Here is a 19,426-nt window from a genome sequence, read left to right on the forward strand (position 1 = left end):
AGGAGCTGGGGCAGAGCAACAGGAGCTCACCCCATCGTGAGGATTTGAACTACTGACCTTCTGATTGGCAAGCCCAAGAGGCTCAGTGGTTTAGACCACAGCACCATCCCTACAGGGAATTGTACATGGAGTGGGGGAGACGGTGTCCCCATTTCACAAGTGGAAATCCTTGTGTTGATGAGAGGTGTTCCTTGGATTGCTACCCTTTCGCCAGAGAACTCTCCTGAGTCAGTTCCATGCCCTGGTTGGCAGATTTGCCTTCCGCTGCCCAGAATCTACTGCCCATTTATTTCATTGGGTGATTCACTTTTCACCCAGCACATATCATTCCACCAGCCTCTGTTCACCACTCTCCTCCCCAAGACCCATTATTCCTCAAATATCCATCTAGCCGCGGCCTCTCGTCCACACAAGATAACCTGCCAGTCTCTTAAAGATTCCCAGCGAGCTACTCCCAGGTCTCTGGCTCAGAGAGGAAGCACAAAGGCCTCTGCTATTCGATGGGCTGGTCTGCTAGATTTCTAATCGGGAGCCGTCCTCCTGAAGCCATTTCTCGCAGCCTTCGAGACGCAGCAAGGCTTTCTGGCCAGAGAGTGGAAATGCTGCCTCTGTGTTTGGGAAAGGCAAGGCCCGGTGCCTCGCAGAATGGCTGTGCCTTGACTGGCCAGAATCGTAGAGTTGAAAGGGACCCCATGGGGTCATCCAGCCCAACCCCCTGAAATACAGGGATAGCAGCTGACAAATTTCCACTTTTCGAAGGAGCGTGTTCCACTGTCAGAACAGCTTGTGTTTAGTTGGAATCTCCTTTATCGCATTTGGCATCCATTGGTTCTTAGGTGGGATAGCTCAGCCGGCAGAACACGGAGCTCTGAATCTCAGGGTCAGGGGTTTGAGCCCCGCGTTGGGCAAAATATTCCTGCATTGCAGGGGGTTGGACTAGATGCCCCTTGTGGTCCCTCCCAACTCTAAGATTCTTTCACGGTTTGCAAATTACCCTCTAGAGCAGAAGAACACACTTTGCTCCCTCTTCCATGGGACAACCTTTTAGATATTAAAGGTAAAGGTAAAGGGACCCCTGACCGTTAGGTCCAGTCGTGGCCGACTCTGGGGTTGCGGTGCTCATCTTGCTTTACTGGCCGAGGGAGCTGGCATACAACTTCTAGGTCATGTGGCCAGCATGACTGAGCCGCTTCTGGCGAACCAGAGCAGTGCACGGAAACGCCGTTTACCTTCCGGAGTGGTACCTATTTATCTACTTGCACTGGTGTGCTTTCGAACTGCTAGGTGGGCAGGAGCAGGGACCGAGCAACGGGAGCTCATCCCGTCACGGGGATTCGAACTGCCAACCTTCTGATCGGCAAGTCCCAGGCTCTGTGGTTTAACCCACAGCGCCATTCCATCTCTTCTCACTCTCCTCCTTTCCAGCCTAAACATGCCCAGCTTCCTCAGCCGTCCCTCCTAAAGGTTGGTTTCCAGGCCCTCGATCATCTCGGCTCTGCAAGGTTACCTTATGTGGAAGTTCTGTACGTTGACGTTCTTGTAGGGCGCAGTCTTCCTCTGGCACCAGAGCAACAGACCTTCCTTGGCCGAAGTCTCTGCAGGATGAAGGGGAGAAAGAAGGAGGTGATGGCGCCATCCTTGGCAGGATGGGTCCCCTGGTGTGGGCGGGGCTGAAGCTAAGGCAGCAACAGGAATGGGACGGAGCCAAGACAACATCTCCAAACCTAAGGGTCGAAGGCCAACGTTGCACAAGGCTCTTCCACGGAAAAAAAAGGTGTGCAGAATGCCCCGAGAGATGCATTTGAGGCTCTTTGTGCACACGGTCTCCCCAAAACAATGGTAACTGTCATAAACAAAATTCAACATTGCTTTTTTATACAGGCATTCTCCCGCTTGTGCCTGGAACTGGGAAGCAACCCAATAATTCAATTCAAACTGGGAAATGGCAGGAGAGAGCTGGGGTGTCCCCGTGGCTCGCAAGGCACTGAGGTCCAGTGCTGAGGGCCTTCTGGCGGTTCCCTCCCTGCGAGAAGCCAAGTTACAGGGAACCAGGCAGAGGGCCTTCTTGGTGATGGCGCCTGCCCTGTGGAACGCCCTCCTGTCAGATGTCAAAGAGAAAAACAACTACCAGACTTTCAGAAGACATCTGAAGGCAGCCCTGTTTAGGGAAGCTTTTAATGTTTAACAGGTTATTGTATTTTAGTGTTTTGTTGGAAGCCACCCAGAGTGGCTGGGGAGGCCCGGCCAGATGGGCAGGGTATAAATAAATAAACTGCCAAAAGGCCCTCAGAGTTGGACCTCAGTGTCCAGGCTGGACGATGGCGGTGGAGATGCTCCTTCAGGTATACTGGGCCTTTGATGCTCCTTCAGGTATACTGGGCCTTTGAGGCCGTTTAATATTCTGTTGGAAGCCGCCTAGAGTGGCTGGGGAAATCCAGCCGGATGGGCGGGGTATAAATAATAAATTATTATAATATTATTATTATTAAGGAGACCCTCCCTGGAGCCCAAAGAGGATGTGGGCTAGAGGAAGCCCCGAAGAGACTGTTTACGCTGCTCAGTCTCCCCGCCTGGCAGCTGATGCGCTAGGTAGCGCAGCACCAGTCTTTCATGCGTCCTCCAGCCTCCTGCCAGCCCCAGAGCTTCAGTTCTAGTTGTGCATATTTCTGAACACAGTATGAGTTGAAGAGAGGGTGTCTTAAGGGTGTTTAGAGGGCACTCCCCACTTTGTGCAATGTCACCCCTATGTGCGTGGGGGCCCAGAACGTAACCCCCACACAAGTTGGGAGCTGCCTGTTGTTGTGATCTGCCCAGGGACAGATCCAAGGAGGGAACGGTCTTGGGGGAAATGACCCTTTCCTAGAAAGCAGCCTCCCCTAAGCTGGCGTCCTCTGGGTGTTTTGGATGATGGGAGGCAGTGTCCAAAACATCCAGAGGGAACCAGCCTGGGGAAGGCTGCAACAAAGCGCTTGCAAAACTAGTACCCTGAAAAGGTACAGGCCCATTTGAGTTTTTGCTGAGAAAAACGCCGCCAGGTGCCCCGAATCCTTAACCCATGTTTGTTGTCACTTGTGCAGAAGGGAAGGGGGGGTGGCTGTTGTGAGTGGGGCATCTGCAGGGGAGAAGAAGTGGCAAGTGGGATAGGAAGGTGAGCTCACACCCACCCAGCCCACCCCCCAAAATATGGCATGTTTTGTAAAAAGAAAAAGAAAGATAAAGGAAAAGCGTTCTTGCTTGTGCCTGAGCTGGGAATAATACAGCTGAGGTGCATAAGATCAGGTGTGTGTGGATTTGCGTTCTTAGGTACTGGGGCCTAAGGTAGAAAGCCATGGGGGGGGGGAAGTATTGTCCCACCCCAAAAAAGGCCTCTGGCTGCCTAATGGCTTCTTGGCAGGCATTCCCAAGGCAGGTATTTGCCAAGGAGCCTGAGCCACACGCTCAATAAAGTCAGTGAGGGTTATTGCAACCGACTTGAGCAGCTGCACGGTGCATGATTAATTGTCGCCGGTCTAGCGGGAAAGAGGAAGTGGTTGAAGGCGTGGGCACCGTTGTGGATCACCGCAAGTCCGCGGTGCATTGCCGCATGGGCTTTGCCAGCTTCCTCTCCAGTCTATTTCAACGTGCCAGACGTACAGCTGGTGCCGACACGCCAGGAGGAAGGTGCAGAGAGGGCAGGCTGGCGCGCGGCCTGCAGGAACCTGGGCGCTCACCTTCTACGGAGATGTCCTGGATGGCGAATCTGAGGATGATGGTCCAGATCATGCCGAGGGTCATCTTTGCGTTGCCATCAACGATTTCTGGAAGCAGACGGGAAGGGCGTTAAGGGAGGGAGGCCGGTTCTGTTCTGGATCAGCTCACGCTTTGGCCAGAAAGCGGGCAACTTGCATAGCTCAGTTGGTCAAAGCGTGGTGCTGATTATGCCAAGGTTGCAGATTTGACCCCCAGGGTCTTTCCAACTCTATGATTTATGCTGAAAGTTCCCAGGCGAACACACAGAGCAGAAAGGACACACGTGCCAAGGAGATAACACGTGCCAAGGAGTTGTGGCACTGTGATGCCTTCCCACTGCACACCCCTAGGGGTCTGGCAGTGTGTGTGTCCCCTGACGCAACAACCACCGTTTGGAACGCCCTGCCTGCCGAGACCAGGTAGGTACCACCAGTTCATTGTACAGTGATAGCCTGTTCAACTTGCAAAACGTTCGGAAACCAAGGCACGACATCTGATTGGCTGCAGGAAGCTCCTGCGGCCAATCGGAAGCCACGTCAGACGTTCGGGTTCCAAAGAACATTCGCAAACCGGAACACTCATTTCCAGGTTTGCGGCGTTCGGGAGCCAAAACGTTCGACTTGCAAGGCGTTCAGGATCCAAGGTGCCTGCCGAAAATACTGGTGCCTGTTCAGATATGTTTCAATGTGTTTTAATCAGATTTTTAGCTTATCGTTTATTTTAATTAAGTAGCTGACTTTAGCTGTTTTTACTGGTAATTTCATTGTTTCATACTTTTAGAGTGGTGGGGTTTTTTTAAAGGTTTTTTTTTTTTACAACCAAGCAGTATCTACAGTACATTTTATGAAACAAATAAATTTGGGCCTCTACTATATACCGTATTTTTCGCTCTATAACACACACCCGACCATAACACGCACATAGTTTTTAGAGGAGGAAAACAAGAAAAAAAATATTCTAAACGAAACAGTGGATGTATGATTTTTGTGGTTCATGCTGTGGCCACAGACATGTGATCTGTTGGTGAGTTTGGAGTAGCCCAATGCAAAAATCCTGAGGATCCATGTGGATCCGTACTTTGTAACCACGTTTTTGCACCACTGTGGCCCCAGGCAACAGTGGGTGCGTGATTTTTTTGGTGGAAGCTGTAGCCATGGACATGCTATGTGATCTGATGGTGAATTTGGGGTGACCCAGTGCAAAAGTCCTGAGGATCCATGTGGATCTGTGCTTTGTAACCAGGCTCTCTGTCCCTCTCTTCTCCCCACTAAGCGGCTCTTCTCCCGCTTTGCTGTTTCAAAGCGAGCAAAGCGAGCCACGGAGGAGGGAAGAAAGGGGAACCATGGATCCTCTGCTCACGACTACAGCAGATCCCCCCGCCATCTGTAGGCATTCGCTCCATAACACGCACAGACATTTCCCCTTACTTTCTAGGAGGAAAAAAGTGAGTGTTGTGGAGCAAAAAATACGGTATATATGGTTGAACACACTTGCCACTTTGAGGGGCAAGTCGGCCTTTTGGGCTTTTGTGTTTCTTCCATTTGCGAATTATTGCACCAGTTGGTGTCACCTTCTCACCAAGCTGCTTGGCAACAGTCTTGTAGCCCAGTTCAGCCTTGTCCCGATCTACAATCTTATCCCTGACATCCTTGGACAGCTCTTTGGTCCTGGTCATGGTGGCTAGTTTGGAATCTGCTGGATTGAGTGCTCCTGTCAACAGGTGTGTTTTGTACAGGTACTGTAACGAGCTGGGATCACAGGTAAGACCTCTCCCTTACAGCACCTTGTTACATACGGTGAAGATACTGTACCAGGTACCGCCTGACATTTGGCTGGTTGATAGGGGATCAAATACTTGTTTCACTCATTACAATGCACATCAATCTCTGACTTTTGTCTTCTGTGTTTCTGGGGGTTTTCCTGTTGCTATTCTGTCTCTCACAGGTACGATAAACCTACCATTCAAATTATGGACTGGTCATTTCTTCGTCAGAGGGCAAAGGGGAAAATTTAGCAGGGGATCAAATACTTTCTCCCCTCACTGTATGGGCATAGAGATCAGCACTCAGAAGGGCTGTAGCTCAGTGGTGCATGTGCATTGCATTTCCCAGGTCTCAATCTCTTGCAAAGACTGCTGCCTGAATCCCTAGAGAGTCCTCTGATGTTATAGTAGCCCAGCTCCCATCAGCCTCAGGGGTAGGGGTTGGAGCCCAACAACATACAGGGAAGGATAAACGACTATCAGACTTTGAAAAGCTGGCATCACTGGGTCAATTTCATCAATTTTGTTGAATTAAACTAAATAGCTTTAATTGGATTTTGAATGAATGCACAACTCATTGTTACCGTTTTGAATTTCATTGTGCAAACTGCTATTCTGAATAATGCTTTTCACGGGGGGGGGGGGCACTGGGGATGAGTTTGTGGAACCAAGGGGGCTTTGAAGAGGAAAATCTGGGAACCCCTGACATAGACAACACTGATCTGGACGGGCTCATTGTTCAACTCCCCAAGTTCCTCCCTGTTCTGCGAATCTTAGTTCAGTGGTACCTCGGTTTTCGAGCGTCTTGTAAATCGAACGTTTCGGCTTTCAAATGCAGAAAACCTGGAAGTAACTGCTCCAGTTTTTGAACACTTTTCGGAAACTAAAAACGTGCCACACAGCTTCCGTATTGAGTTTTCTGGATGTAAACGCTTCTGGAAATGCATGCTTCAGTTTTTTAACGTTTCGGAAGTCGAACAGTCTTCTGGAATGGATTACGTTCAAAAACCGAGGTTGCACTGTACAGTGGTACCTTGGGTTAAGTATCGTATTTTTTGCTCTATAAGACGCACCAGACCACAAGACGCACGTAGTTTTTGGAAGAGGAAAACAAGAGAGAGAAAAATTCTGAATCTCAGAAGTCAGAATGGCAAGAGGGATCGCTGCGCAGCGAAAGCAGCAATCCCTCTTGCTGTTCTGGCTTCTGGGATAGCTGTGCAGCCTGCATTCACTCCATAAGACGCACACACACCTCCCCTTACTTTTTAGGAGGGAAAAAGTGAGTCTTATAGAGAAAAAAATGCGGTACTTAATTCGTTCTGGAGGTCTGTTCTTAACCTGAAGCACCACTTTAGCTAATGGGGCCTCCTGCTGCCACCGCGCCGCCGGAGCACAATTTCTGTCTCATCCTGAAGCAAAGTTCTTAACCCGACGTAATATTTCTGGGTTAGCGGAGTCTGTAACCTGAAGCATCTGTAACCTGAAGCGTCTGTAACCCGAAGTAGCACTATACTGGTTTGCTTTTCAAAAGCAAGTTTCTAGGCCTTATGGTGCGAAATATACATTTGGTAGCACAGGGGCAATGTAGCCTGAGTTCTCTGAAGTCAGGCGGTGGGCTGATTGAAATTTCCAGCGGCTGCAGGCAGGGCCTTGGTGCTGTGTGTAGGTCCTGGCTGCTCCCAAAGGGGGAAGCGGCTGGATAAATGATGCAAAGGAGCAGGAACTGCAGAATTATGCAAACAGAGAGCAACCGTGCAAAATCTGCTCCGTTTGCATGATTTGGGCAAGCTGCAGGTTTGCTGGGGCACAGAACTGTTTTGTGTTTCGTTGCTGGAGCACAGGCTACAGACCGGCTTTGTACTCTTGAACCACCCAGGAAGCCTTTCTGACTGGTCCTCCGTTGCAATCTGTGCCTTTTTCGCCTTCCGCCAGCAGACACAATGGAGGGGGAGACTGGATGCCCTCCCTCCCCCTGAGAAGATTAACAAGAGATGCTGCAGGCCAAGCCAAGTGGCCGGCAGGAGTTGCTTGCAGTCCCTGGGAGAAACAGAGCGCAGAATCCCCAATTCAGATTCCTTTATTTGCCATCAGGTCGCCCAGAAGCAAGAGTTAATTCCTCTGCTCTCTTAACCAGCACAAATCAAATCATGGCTAAGCTCATAATGGCCTATATATCTGCAACTTACTGTACTCTGCTTTTGACTGTATTGTGCTTATTTGTGGATTCCATGGGGAAAACCCTGAAAATATTCCTCCCCCTGCAAAAAAGGGGGAAAACTGCAAGCGTTAAAATTTGGTCCCCTAATCTTAACTTGCTGAAGGACCAGGTGCGCAGCCTAGGAGTCACTTCGGACTCACAGCTGTCCATGGAAGCGCAGGTCAATTCTGTGTCCAGGGCGGCTGTCTACCAGCTCCATCTGGTACGCAGGATGAGACCCTCCCTGCCCACAGTCTGTCTTGCCAGAGTGGTGCATGCTCTGGTCATCTCCTGCTTGGACTACTGCAATGCACTCTATGTGGGGCTGCCTTTGAAGGTGACCCGGAAACTACAACTAATCCAAAATGTGGCAGCTAGACTGGTGACTGGGGGCGGCCACCGAGACCACATAAAACTGGTCTTGAAAGACCTACACTGGCTCCCAGTACGTTTCCGAGCATAATTCAAAGTGTTGGTGTTGACCTTTAAAGCCCCAAACGGCCTCGGCCCAGTAGACCTGAAGGAGCGTCTCCACCCCCATCGTTCTGCCCTGACGCTGAGGTCCAGCGCCGAGGGCCTTCTGGCAGTTCCCTCATTGCAAGAAGCAAAGCTACAGGAAACCAGGCAGAGGGCCTTCTCGGTAGTGGCGCCTGCCCTGTGGAACGCCCTCCCATCAGATGCCAAAGAGATAAACAACTACCTGACATTCAAAAGACATCTTAAGGCAGCCCTGTTCAGGGAAGTTTTTAATGTGTGACATCTTAGTGTATTTTTGGTCTTTGTGGAAGCCGACCAGGGTGGCTGGGGAAAGCCAGCCAGATGGGCGGGGTACAAATAATAAATTATTATTATTATTATTATTATTATTATTATTATTATTATTATTATTATTCTAAAATTGTGCAAAAGATGAGCAATGTTCTGGATCTCCCCGGCAAGACACAGCAATCTCCCTCCAGCAGTGCAGAATTTGCAAGCGCTCAGAAGTCGAGACAGCAAAGAAGGTGCTGAGCAGAGACGCCAAAGGGTGTTGATCTGGGGAGGGATGTGTGAAGGAGCAGAGAGAGCGCCGGGCTTGATGAACCTCCTTTTCTGTAACCGGAGAGGCCACACCCGATGCGCCAAGAGGGCACTTGTCAGAACATGCGCTGGTTTCAAGGACAGCTCCCTTTTCCAGGTTAGGTCCCCGAAGGCAGGGGAGGCGATGCCGGAGCGCTGGGGAAGCTCTGGAGAGCTGCATTCAGCTCGCCTGGTCTAGTGCTTCCAGAAAGGACACGACGGCATCGAAGAGAGATTTGCCACGGGTGCAAACCCTGAAGCAACCGTCCCCCCTTGGATAAATAACTGGAGGTGGGTGGGGGGCCTTGCATCTGCAGCTGGCAAAGAAGAGCCTGAGGACACAAGCTTGCTGGATCAGATCAGGGATCACTGGTGCTCACTGAACGCAGCACCCCCATTTAGGAGAAGCTAGGTGCCAAAGGGGCCAATTTTTTAAAATATTAAGGGTTTTTGCTCCGGGGAGCTGAATATTTTGGTTGAAAGAGGGTTGCCTGTTTCGGGGGAATTTTCTGCCTCAGTCTTTCTTCTGTAAAATGGGTATGTTGCAGCGCTCAGCAGTTTCTTAGAGATGTTTGACAGGGGGTCTGCCCCAGGAGGTTGTGGCCTCTCCTTCCTCGGAGGTTTTTAAGCAGAGGTTGGAGGGCCACCTGCCATGGAGGCTTCAGCTGAGATCCCTGCGTTGCAAGGGCTTGGACTGGATGACCCTCAGGGTCCCTTGCAACTCTACAATTCCACAATAGGATTAGGGTAATCTGGTCCAAGCCAACATTCAGACGGAAGCCAGCTAGTGCGCCTTCGGGGAGTTCAGAAAAAGATCATGAGGATGGATGGCCTTTCAAGTAATCTCCAGCTACCAGTCAAAACAAAAAAAATTCCTTCCAGTAGCACCTTAAAGACCAACTACGAAAGCTCATACCAAGGACTGATTTAGTTGGTCTTTAAGGTGCTACTGGAAGGAATTTTTTTGGTTTTGACTATGGCAGACCAACACGGCTACCTATCTGTAACTGAATCCAGCTACCAGGACACTGTCTCCAAACAAGTAGCTTGCATTTAGTTTCAAAACATTGGAAGAGTTTGCTGGATGAGGCCAATGGCCCATCAAGTCCAGCACCCTCATCTCACCGTGGCTGACAGTGGGAAACCTGCATCAAAAATTGAAATTTAAATACTTTATTGTCGCTGGACCATAAAGAAGGCTGATCACCGAAGAATGGATACTTTTGAATTATGGTGCTGGAGGAGACTCTTGAGAGTCCCACGGACTGCAAGGTGTTACTATATAAAACACACACACACACACACACAACTTGGGACCCATTTACCTGCGAGATCGCCTTGCCCTGCAGGAACCCACTTAAATCGCTCTGTTTGGTAGAATTGGCCCTGCTTAAATGGGACGCGGGTGGCGCTGTGGGTTAAAACCACAGAGCCTAGGACTTGCCAATCAGAAGGCCGGCAGTTCGAATCCCCGCGACGGGGTGAGCTCCCGTTGCTCGGTCCCTGCTCCTGCCAACCTAGCAGTTCGAAAGCACCTCAAAGTGCAAGTAGATAAATAGGTACCACTCCGGCGGGAAGGTAAATGGCACCACAACCTCAGAGTCGGCCACAACTGGACCTAATGATCAGGGGTCCCTTTACCTTTAAGAAGAGCCTGCTGGATCAGGCCCATCTAGTCCAGCATCCTGTTCTCACAGGGGTCAGGCCAGATGACTCGATGACAAACCAACAAGCTGGATTCGAGCAAAAGAACGCTCCCTCTTTTGTCTGCATGCAGTGTGTGAAAACCCACCAGGACCTTGTGCTGTCTGTGATCTGTAAGACACCCCGGCACTGTTTGAGGAGAGGTCTTTTTCCTAGTGCAAGCCACATCCAGGGCAGGGAGCCCGCAAGGAAGAAGGAACTGCAGAGCTGAGGGTGGGGGGGGTGGGGGGGGAATCCAGCGGCCAAGAATTTGGGGGATTTTTGTTTGCTTGTTTCAAAGCGTGTAACGTATTTATTGCCAGCGTATAAATCTGGCAAGGCTCAAAGGAATATCGGTCACAGAAGCTCAGAACAATAACGTCCAAGTATTTGGATGGGGGGGGGGAGGGTTGCATCACTGAATGCAATTAAGTTCAGAAGAGCCAGCCGTGTGCTCCCAGCTGACCAGCTGCAGGAAAATGAATCTTGCCCTGGGCAAATGGCTCCATGGCTGCCCTGATGGCTCTCTCTCTCTCTCTCTCTGTGTGTGTGTGTGTGTGTGTACACGTGCACATTGCTCTTTCCAGCTCCCAAACTACTTTTCAAATTGCCTTGACGATATCTGCAGACACAGAGAGCAGGGAGATCGGAGGATACTGTTCTCTTTCCAGAGAGTTTGTTCACGACCTGCAGCTGCAGCGAATCAGACTTGCATGCACCGTGGAAGATTACACTAAAGCTGCTCTGTTTAGGGTTACACACACTAAGGAAATGTGGGCCCAGAATTCGGCTCTGTGATCTGTATAAACTGGGACATTGTCCAGCATCTCTGCATCACGCATTCCGGTTTCTCGAGTCACGGGGAAGGGCAAGGAGGGCACAGGGCACAGGAAACGTTACTCAGCAGCTCCTCTCGACTTCCGAGATGTGGCCTGCACATTTTTAAGCGTTTCGAAAGATAAGAAGGCCCAGGCCCCAAAGGCCCACATGGTCCAGCCTCCTATTCCCACAATGGTCAAACCAGGTGCCTATGAAAAGTCTGCAAGCAGGATCTGAGCGCGACAGCCCTTTCCCAACCTGCAGTCCACCTCCACCTGTATCCTAGCAGATGGAAATCTCTTAGCAGGAGGTCCAGCTGCCCCAGAGCTGGGGAACTTGTGACTCTCCAACTCCCTTCATTATCCCTGATTCTGCAGGGTGGATGAGGCAGGAGTTGCAATACAACAGCATCTGAAGCGCTGCAGGTTTCTAGCCCCCTGATCTGTCTAATAATAATAATACTAATACCCTCCCCAGCCAAAGCCAGGCTAACAACAGTAAAAATAGCAGTTTACATAAAAATGCAGGTCCCGGCCTTTGTCATTTTATTTCTTTGCATTTTATTCTGCACAACCACCGTGTGAAGTGTTGGGAAAGACTGTGATTGTGTGTGTTGTGTGTGTGTGTGTGTGTGTACACGACTTGGCCCACTCGACCATTATAAGGATTTGAACTCGGTTCTGTTTGATCCAAGCACAGTATCTCTCTTACGCCACACTGGCTCTCCAAACAGATGAACAGAGCGCATTTGACAGGTGAAAGTCAAGCTTTTAATGTCTGGTGTTTGATTGTATTTTTAATATTTTGTTGGAAGCCGCCCAGAGTAGGCGGGGTATAAATAATTATTATTATTTTCCTTGCAGGTGCGGCTAGTGATGCAAGAAGCCGCACTATTCTCAACGACAGAATTTACCATATTTTTTGCTCTATAAGACTCACTTTTCCCCTCCTAAAAAGCAAGGGGAAATGTGTGTGCATCTTATGGAGCGAATGCAGGCTGTGCAGCTATCCCAGAAGCCAGAACAGCAAGAGGGATTGCTGCTTTCACTGCACAGCGATCCCTCTTGCTGTTCTCGCTTCTGGGATTCAGAATATTTTTTTTCTTGTTTTCCTCCTCCAAAAACTAGGTGCGTCTTGTCGTCTGGTGCGTCTTATAGAGCGAAAAATACGGTAAGTGGCATTATGCTGTATTGTATTGTATTGTATTCCCCCCCCTTTTTTTCTATTTTTTCCTGTTTTATCTTTTGTTTGTTTTTGTTACTGGTAATTCTTTTGTATTATGCTTATTTACTGAAAATAATAAATATTCTTGGGGGGGGGAGATGTTTTTAGAAAGTACAAGGGAGGAGGTCCCTGCCCCGAGAGGCCTCCAATCACAGTCAACTCACAATAAATAGCTTGCGCCGTTTTGTAAAACGGGCACGACGTTATCGCCGGGAGAGGCTTGAAAGGAGAGCACCCCAACCCGCGTAATCTCACCTTCAGCTCCTATGGAAACCAGCTTGACTCCTTTGCTTGCGATGAAATCGAGAGCTTTGTTCACGTTGTTGATCTTGTGTACCCTCATCTTTCCTCTCTCCGGTTTCGGTAACCGCTCCCCTGAGGAAGCAGAAAGAAGAGAGGGGTTGGTTGGTTGAAGGAGGAGATCGGATTGAAAGAGCACAAAAGTGAGCTTCCTTCTAGCATCAGATGCAAGCTCAGCAAGACACAAAGGACAAACACCTTTCTTGTCCAAAGAGGAACAGATTTTTTCCCCCCTTTTGGTTTCCTAAGTTACTCCAGGTTGAATTCTCTTTAGCAGTCATCCGTCTCTCCAAAGGGAGAAGAAGCTGACATTTGGGTCAGGTTTCCCAGCGTGTAAGCCTATTCAAGCACCATAGAATCATAGAATCCTAGAGTTGGAAGAGACCACAAGGGCCATCGAGTCCAACCCCCTGCCAAGCAGGAAACACCATCAGAGCACTCCTGACATATGGTTGTCAAGCCTCTGCTTAAAGACCTCCAAAGGAGGAGACTCCACCACACTCCTTGGCAGCAAATTCCACTGTCAAACAGCTCTTACTGTCAGGAAGTTCTTCCTAATGTTTAGGTGGAATCTTCTTTCTTGTAGTTTGGATCCATTGCTCCGTGTCCGCTTCTCTGGAGCAGCAGAAAACAACCTTTCTCCCTCCTCTATGTGACATCCTTTGATATATTTGAACATGGCTATCACATCACCCCTTAACCTCCTCTTCTCCAGGCTAAACATGCCCAGCTCCCTTAGCCATTCCTCCTAAGGCTTATGTGGCAAAAATCTTGAACCAACCCAGGTGGGGGGGTGTCGAGAGGGAGCTGGTGCGAATGGGTCAAAACGGGGTTAACAAGGCGCCAGATGGTCCATCAGCCTTCAGCCACCCCAAAAATCAGGTTAAACCCCAACTGTGAAATTATTCAGATTAACAAGGTTTGCATGGCTAATTCAGAGTTAAGAACTGGACAGTTGGGGGGGGTATGGAAAGAGTACACTATGCCTTGTCTATTTGTTCTCCCCATCTCCTGCTCCCCATTTCTTTGTGGTATCAGACACCAGTGGAAAGCCATGTTCTTCCAACCAGGCCCCTGGAACAGCAACTGACTTGTGAATTACAGTGGTACCCCAGGTTACATACGCTTCAGGTTACAGACTCCGCTAACCCAGAAATAGTGCTTCAGGTTAAGAACTTTGCTTCAGGGTGAGAACAGAAATCGTGTTCCAGCGGCACGGCGGCAGCAGGAGGTCCCATCAGCTAAAATGGTGCTTCAGGTTAAGAACAGTTTCAGGTTAGGAACGGACCTCTGGAACCAATTAAGTACTTAACCCGAGGTACCACTGTACAAGGATTGCAAGCTCCACAAAGACATCCTCTATGGCAGGCTATATAGGCAAACTCGCCCTCCAGATGTTTTGGGGACTACAACTCCCATCGTCCCTTGCCACTGGTCCTGTTAGCTAGGGATGATGGGAATTGTAGTCCCAAAACATCTGGAGGGCCGGGTTTGCCTATGCCTGCTCTACGGGGAGCCCCCTTCAGGCAAAAGGCCTGTTGGCAGACCAGCTGTGCGTTACAAAGATGTCTGCAAACACGACATGACGGCTGGCAACACCAGCCTTGCCCTTGCAGACAACCACAGTGCCTGGAGACTGGCAAGACAGCAGCGACCAGAGGAGGAATAACCAGAATGAGCACAGAGAGAAGAAACGGCAAGGTGTGTCTGCAGCAGCACAACAGGATGCCTTCCTCTGCCCCAGCTGCAACAGAACATGTCTCTCCCGCATCGGTCTCTGCAGTGCCAGCAGGAGCTGTAATTCCCCAGTGGTTTGACTTCACCCACAAAGGTGCGCCAGTCCCTTGTCTCCCGAGACAGACGGATGCCAACAACAAACAGGCTGTGGGGGCCACTGCTATGATCCCAGGGCAGATGCGTCACCTCTCATCATCTTAGGACATGGGTTGGCAACCTAAGGCCCAGGGTCTGGATCCGGCCCAATTGCCTTCTCAATCCGGCCCGTGGACAGTCTGGGAATCAGTGTGTTTTTCCATGAGTAGAATGTGTGCTTTTATTTAAAATGCATCTCTGGGTTATTTGTGGGGCCTGCCTGGTGTTTTTACATGAGCAGAATGTGTGCTTTTATTTAAAATGCATCTCTGGGTTATTTGTGGGGCCTGCCTGGTGTTTTTCCATGAGTAGAATGTGTGCTTTTATTTAAAATGCATCTCTGGGTTATTTGTGGGGCCTGCCTGGTGTTTTTCCATGAGTAGAATGTGTGCTTTTATTTAAAATGCATCTCTGGGTTATTTGTGGGGCCTGCCTGGTGTTTTTCCATGAGTAGAATGTGTGCTTTTATTTAAAATGCATCTCTGGGTTATTTGTGGGGCCTGCCTGGTGTTTTTACATGAGTAGCATGTGCCCTTTTATTTAAAATGCATCTCTGGGTTATTTGTGGGGCCCCCACAAGGTCCGGGCCCCCACAAGTTCTGAGGGACAGTGGACCGGCCCCCAGCTGAAAAAGTTTGCTGACCCCCATCTTAGGATGGTCAAGAATGACTGCTCAAAACTCAAACTTGCCGCAGAGTGAAAACGCGGTCCTGAAAAGTGCCAATCAACAGCCCTTGCAGCCAGTGTGGTATAGTGGTTAAGAGCGGTAGTCTCGTAATCTGGGGAACCGGGTTCGATTCCCCACTCCTCCACATTCAGCTGCTGGGTGACCTTGGGCCAGTCACACTTCTCTGAAGTCTCTCAGCCCCACTCACCTCACAGAGTGTTTGTTGTGGGGGAGGAAGGGAAAGGAGAATGTTAGCCGCTTTGAGACTCCTTAAAGGGAGTGAAAGGCGGGATATCAAATCCAAACTACTACTCCTCCTCCTCTTCTTCTCACCTGAAATGACCTCCAGCAGCAACATGAGCTTCAGGCCATCACGGAAATCTTCGTCGATGTTCTCAATCTGCGTGCCGGCTTTCCGCAGGTGAGAATTGCACCATGCTGTGAAAGTCTGGATAGGAGAAAAAGAGGAAAGGTAAGGCTCTGGAAAAATAATAATTATTATTATTATTAATTTTTTATACCCGGCCCATTTAGCTGGGTTTCCCCAGCCACTTTGGGCGGCTTCCAAGAGAATATTAAAATACAATAATCTATTAAACATTAAAAGCTTCTCTAAACAGGGCTGCCTTCAGATGTCTTATGGACCCTTATAGACTCAAAAGCACTGCAGACTGATACTGTGGCAGCCCGTCTGGCTCCTTCAAGGCAATATCAAATCCAAGAGAAACACAGGCTAACTTGTTTTTTTGTTTCAAATAGTTATGACTTCGTTCCAAAACTGAGTGGGGCTGCAGTCTGGCCTTCCATGAATCCTCATCACACGAGGCACAGAATCTGGCCTAAAGCCATGGAACCTGGTTGCTAATGCGACACTTGAAAAGCCGCAGGTTTCTAGTCCTCAGGTTCAGAAGCAGCCTGGAAACTTTTTGCCCCTTTAAACACAGCCCAATGTATGGTATGTAACTCCGGTAAAATTAGCAAAAATGTATAAGACAAAAAGTAACAAATGTTGGAAATGTAAAGAAAAAGAAGGTACTTTTTACCATATGTGGTGGGAATGTAAGAAAGTAAAAAGCTTTTGGGAAATGATTTATAATGAACTGAAGAAAATGTTGAAATATACTTTTGTTAAGAAACCAGAAGGATTTTTATTAGGCATTACAGGTAATGAGATAAATAAGAAAGAAAAGAAGTTATTTTTATATGCAGTGACAGCAGCAAGAATATTGATGGCCCAGAAATGGAAACAAGAGGAGCTACCTACGTTAGAAGAATGGAAAACAAAAATGATAGACTACGCAGAATTGGAGAGAACGACAGGAAGGATCCGAAACCGACAAGATCAAAGATTCACAGAAGATTGGGGGAAATTTATTGAATATTTGCAAAAAGTAAGTGATGATCAGATTACATTTGTAAGTTTTAATGAAGCATTGTGATGGGAAATAAGTATTAAAAGGGGGTGAAGTTTTACAGAAATAATATAATATAAACAACAAAACAGAAATGTGTTTAAAGTTAAAATATGAAGGATTTGCAGACAAGTTGAGGGAAGTCGAAAAAAGAGAAATAAGATGTAACTAAGATGTATGGAGTGTATAATTTTGTTTTGTATTTGAAAATTTATATATATATATATATATACATATGCAGGTTTTGGTGTCCTCGGGTGTCTTCCCGTGTAAAAGTTGGGGTGTCTAGGCGACGTTTCGACGAGGTCTCACTCGTCATCTTCAGGCTGGTGCTTTCGGCTTCTTGTTACTGGAACAGAGCGGGATCTCAATGTTTGAGTTCCTATAAATACTGTAGAGGGGGTGTGGTGTCTAGCCTCCAATGTTCTGGGCAGAGAGGAAGTTCCCAGGCTAGTGTGCCTTTTCTTCTTTTGTTCCTTAATTACTTGAGAGATACCTTGAGTGATTTCTTGAGTGATATCCTGAGTACCACTTAGGTGGGTCATTAGGTGTGGATTAGTTGCTAAAGTCTTTGTGTCTTGACCTCTTGAACTTTGTGAAGAGTTTTCCTGAGAAGATGGCTGTATTGCACTTAGTTGTGCTTTGGCTTGGCTTCGTGTATAGGGGCGAGCTGTGGTTTTGTGGCTTGTGTCAGCCAGATCTGTGTAGGGATTGCAGGGGGGTGCAGCATCCGGAGGTGCCACCATGGATTGGCTACTGGATGGTGTCAGTAATTCATCTGTGGAGAGGGTCTGGGTTTGGGTCTGGTGTGGTTGATTGGTGTTGGCGTTCTGTGTGCCTCTGGATCTGGTGTCAGTTTTTGTGGGGAGGGCTAATTTCCAGATGTCTGGCAAGCGGGATGTGTCGTCACGCTTGTTCATGTTGTGAGGGTGTTTCTCTATCTCGATGGCTTCCATGATTATTCTCTTGTGGTGATGTTCCGTGTTAAAGAGCAATTTGGAATCTGCAAAATTAATTTCGTGTCCTGTTTCTTTCATGTGTTGGAAAAGAGAGGAAGTTTTTTCTTCTTTTTTGACGGCATTCTTGTGTTCTGCGATACGTGCATTTATTCGTCTGTTTGTTTGTCCAATGTACGTGGCTGGGCAGACTTTGCAGGGTATTTCATAGATCCCTTGGTTTTCCAACTGGATTTTATCCTTGGGGTTTCTGAGGATATTGGCTATTTTTTGGTTGGTGCAAAAGGCTGTTTTGATATTGTGTTTATGGAGGATTTTGCTAATTTTATCTGTAGTGCCCTTGATATAAGGAAGGAGGGCCATGCCATTGTTTTCTTCTGTGTCTTGGTTTTTGGGGGGTGTTTCCTTTTGGATTAGCTTCGTAATCCTGTTTTGCTGGTATCCATTGGCAATTAACACATTTGAGAGATTCTGTAACTCAGTTGTCAAGTGGTCTTTGTCAGCCAGGCGTTTGGTTCTGGAGATGAGAGTCTTGGCTACGGAGTTTATTTGTGCAGGGTGGTGGTGTGATTGTGCATGTAAGTAGCGGTTGGTGTGTGTTTTTTTTCTGGTAGATAGTGTGTCCTAGGGAGCCATCAGGTTTTTTATATATATACATATATACACACACACACACACACACACACATATATACACACACACATACATACATATATATATATGTATACATATATATATACATATATATATGTGTGTGTGTGTGTGTGTGTGTATATATATATATATATATATATATATATATATATATAAACAAACATAGCCCAAGGCCTGGCCTTTAGATATTTAAGAAGAAACTTGACTTTCCAAATTCCTGCTCCCATCCTTTTGGAAACTTTTGAAAGAAAAGGTTACTCAAAGCGCAAAATGAGCTCCTTCTCTTTTTCCAGTTTGGAAGTTGGACTTCATTTTCAAACAGAATCCAAAATCTTGCTGGTCCTGAGTGGAAGGGTGCACAAGGTCTGGCCAACATAATTCTTGCCCCCATCTTACATGGTGGGCTTCAGTCAAATGCCCCTCACAGTACCCGACTTTCCCTCAAGAAAAGGGACGGGTGTGGACTGCCTGCCTCCCCAGGAGAAGAGCCGATTCCCGCCCTCCACCGCACACAGTCTATATTATTGCACTTTCCAAAAGAGCAGCTTTGAGTTAGGAAACTTGTTTCTGCAAACTGATAACGTCTGGCTTTGGGTGTGGGCCCTTGGTTGCAGCGGCAAGAAGCAACTGAGCCGCAAAAGGACCAAAACTTGAAGGAGAAAGAAAATTCTGATGGGGCTGGTCGATATCTGGTTTTCAACACCACAATATGTCACCAGCTAAACATCACAATATACTGATATATCACAATTTCTGAATTAAGGATGGAGCTACGGAGAGGTATTGTCTGGCTTCGCGGTTTCCCCTACATTGTGATTCTTGTGTGCGTGCACACATCATGATTTGTGATATATTGCCAGGTCGAAAAATCATGAAAACGATGTCAAAATATGGATTCCAAACACCCACGCTAAACAGGTGAATGTTTGCACCCAGGAAATCCAAATGGTTCACCCAGAAAAGCTGGATTCTGCTATTAGTATGAAGTACGGACGCTGAACTATTTTGTAGGACTCAATCCACCATTTTTAGCTACGGCAAATTATTTATTCTGGTTCTGACAAGGGGGAAGAGAGGCAGAAGACACCAAAA

General features: G+C 48.0%; 1 protein-coding gene across 4 annotated transcripts in view; it reads right to left on the bottom strand.

Annotated features, from left to right (window-relative positions):
• The window catches only part of ACTN4 (actinin alpha 4), a 133,089-nt gene that overhangs the window by 48,111 nt on the left and 65,552 nt on the right, over nt 1-19,426 (bottom strand). For all 4 annotated transcript variants that reach the window (XM_083753704.1, XM_083753707.1, XM_083753705.1 and 1 more), the window contains exons 2-5: nt 15,646-15,760; nt 12,729-12,848; nt 3,711-3,797; nt 1,508-1,595 (exon numbers count right to left, since the gene is read on the bottom strand). In XM_083753704.1, coding sequence (XP_083609830.1) covers nt 1,508-1,595; nt 3,711-3,797; nt 12,729-12,848; nt 15,646-15,760 — 410 coding nt within the window. The remainder of the gene's footprint in view (nt 1-1,507; nt 1,596-3,710; nt 3,798-12,728; nt 12,849-15,645; nt 15,761-19,426) is intronic.

The sequence above is a fragment of the Podarcis gaigeae genome, assembly GCF_964106915.1.
Source record: "Podarcis gaigeae genome assembly, chromosome: 8".
Taxonomy (NCBI): Eukaryota; Metazoa; Chordata; class Lepidosauria; order Squamata; family Lacertidae; genus Podarcis; species Podarcis gaigeae.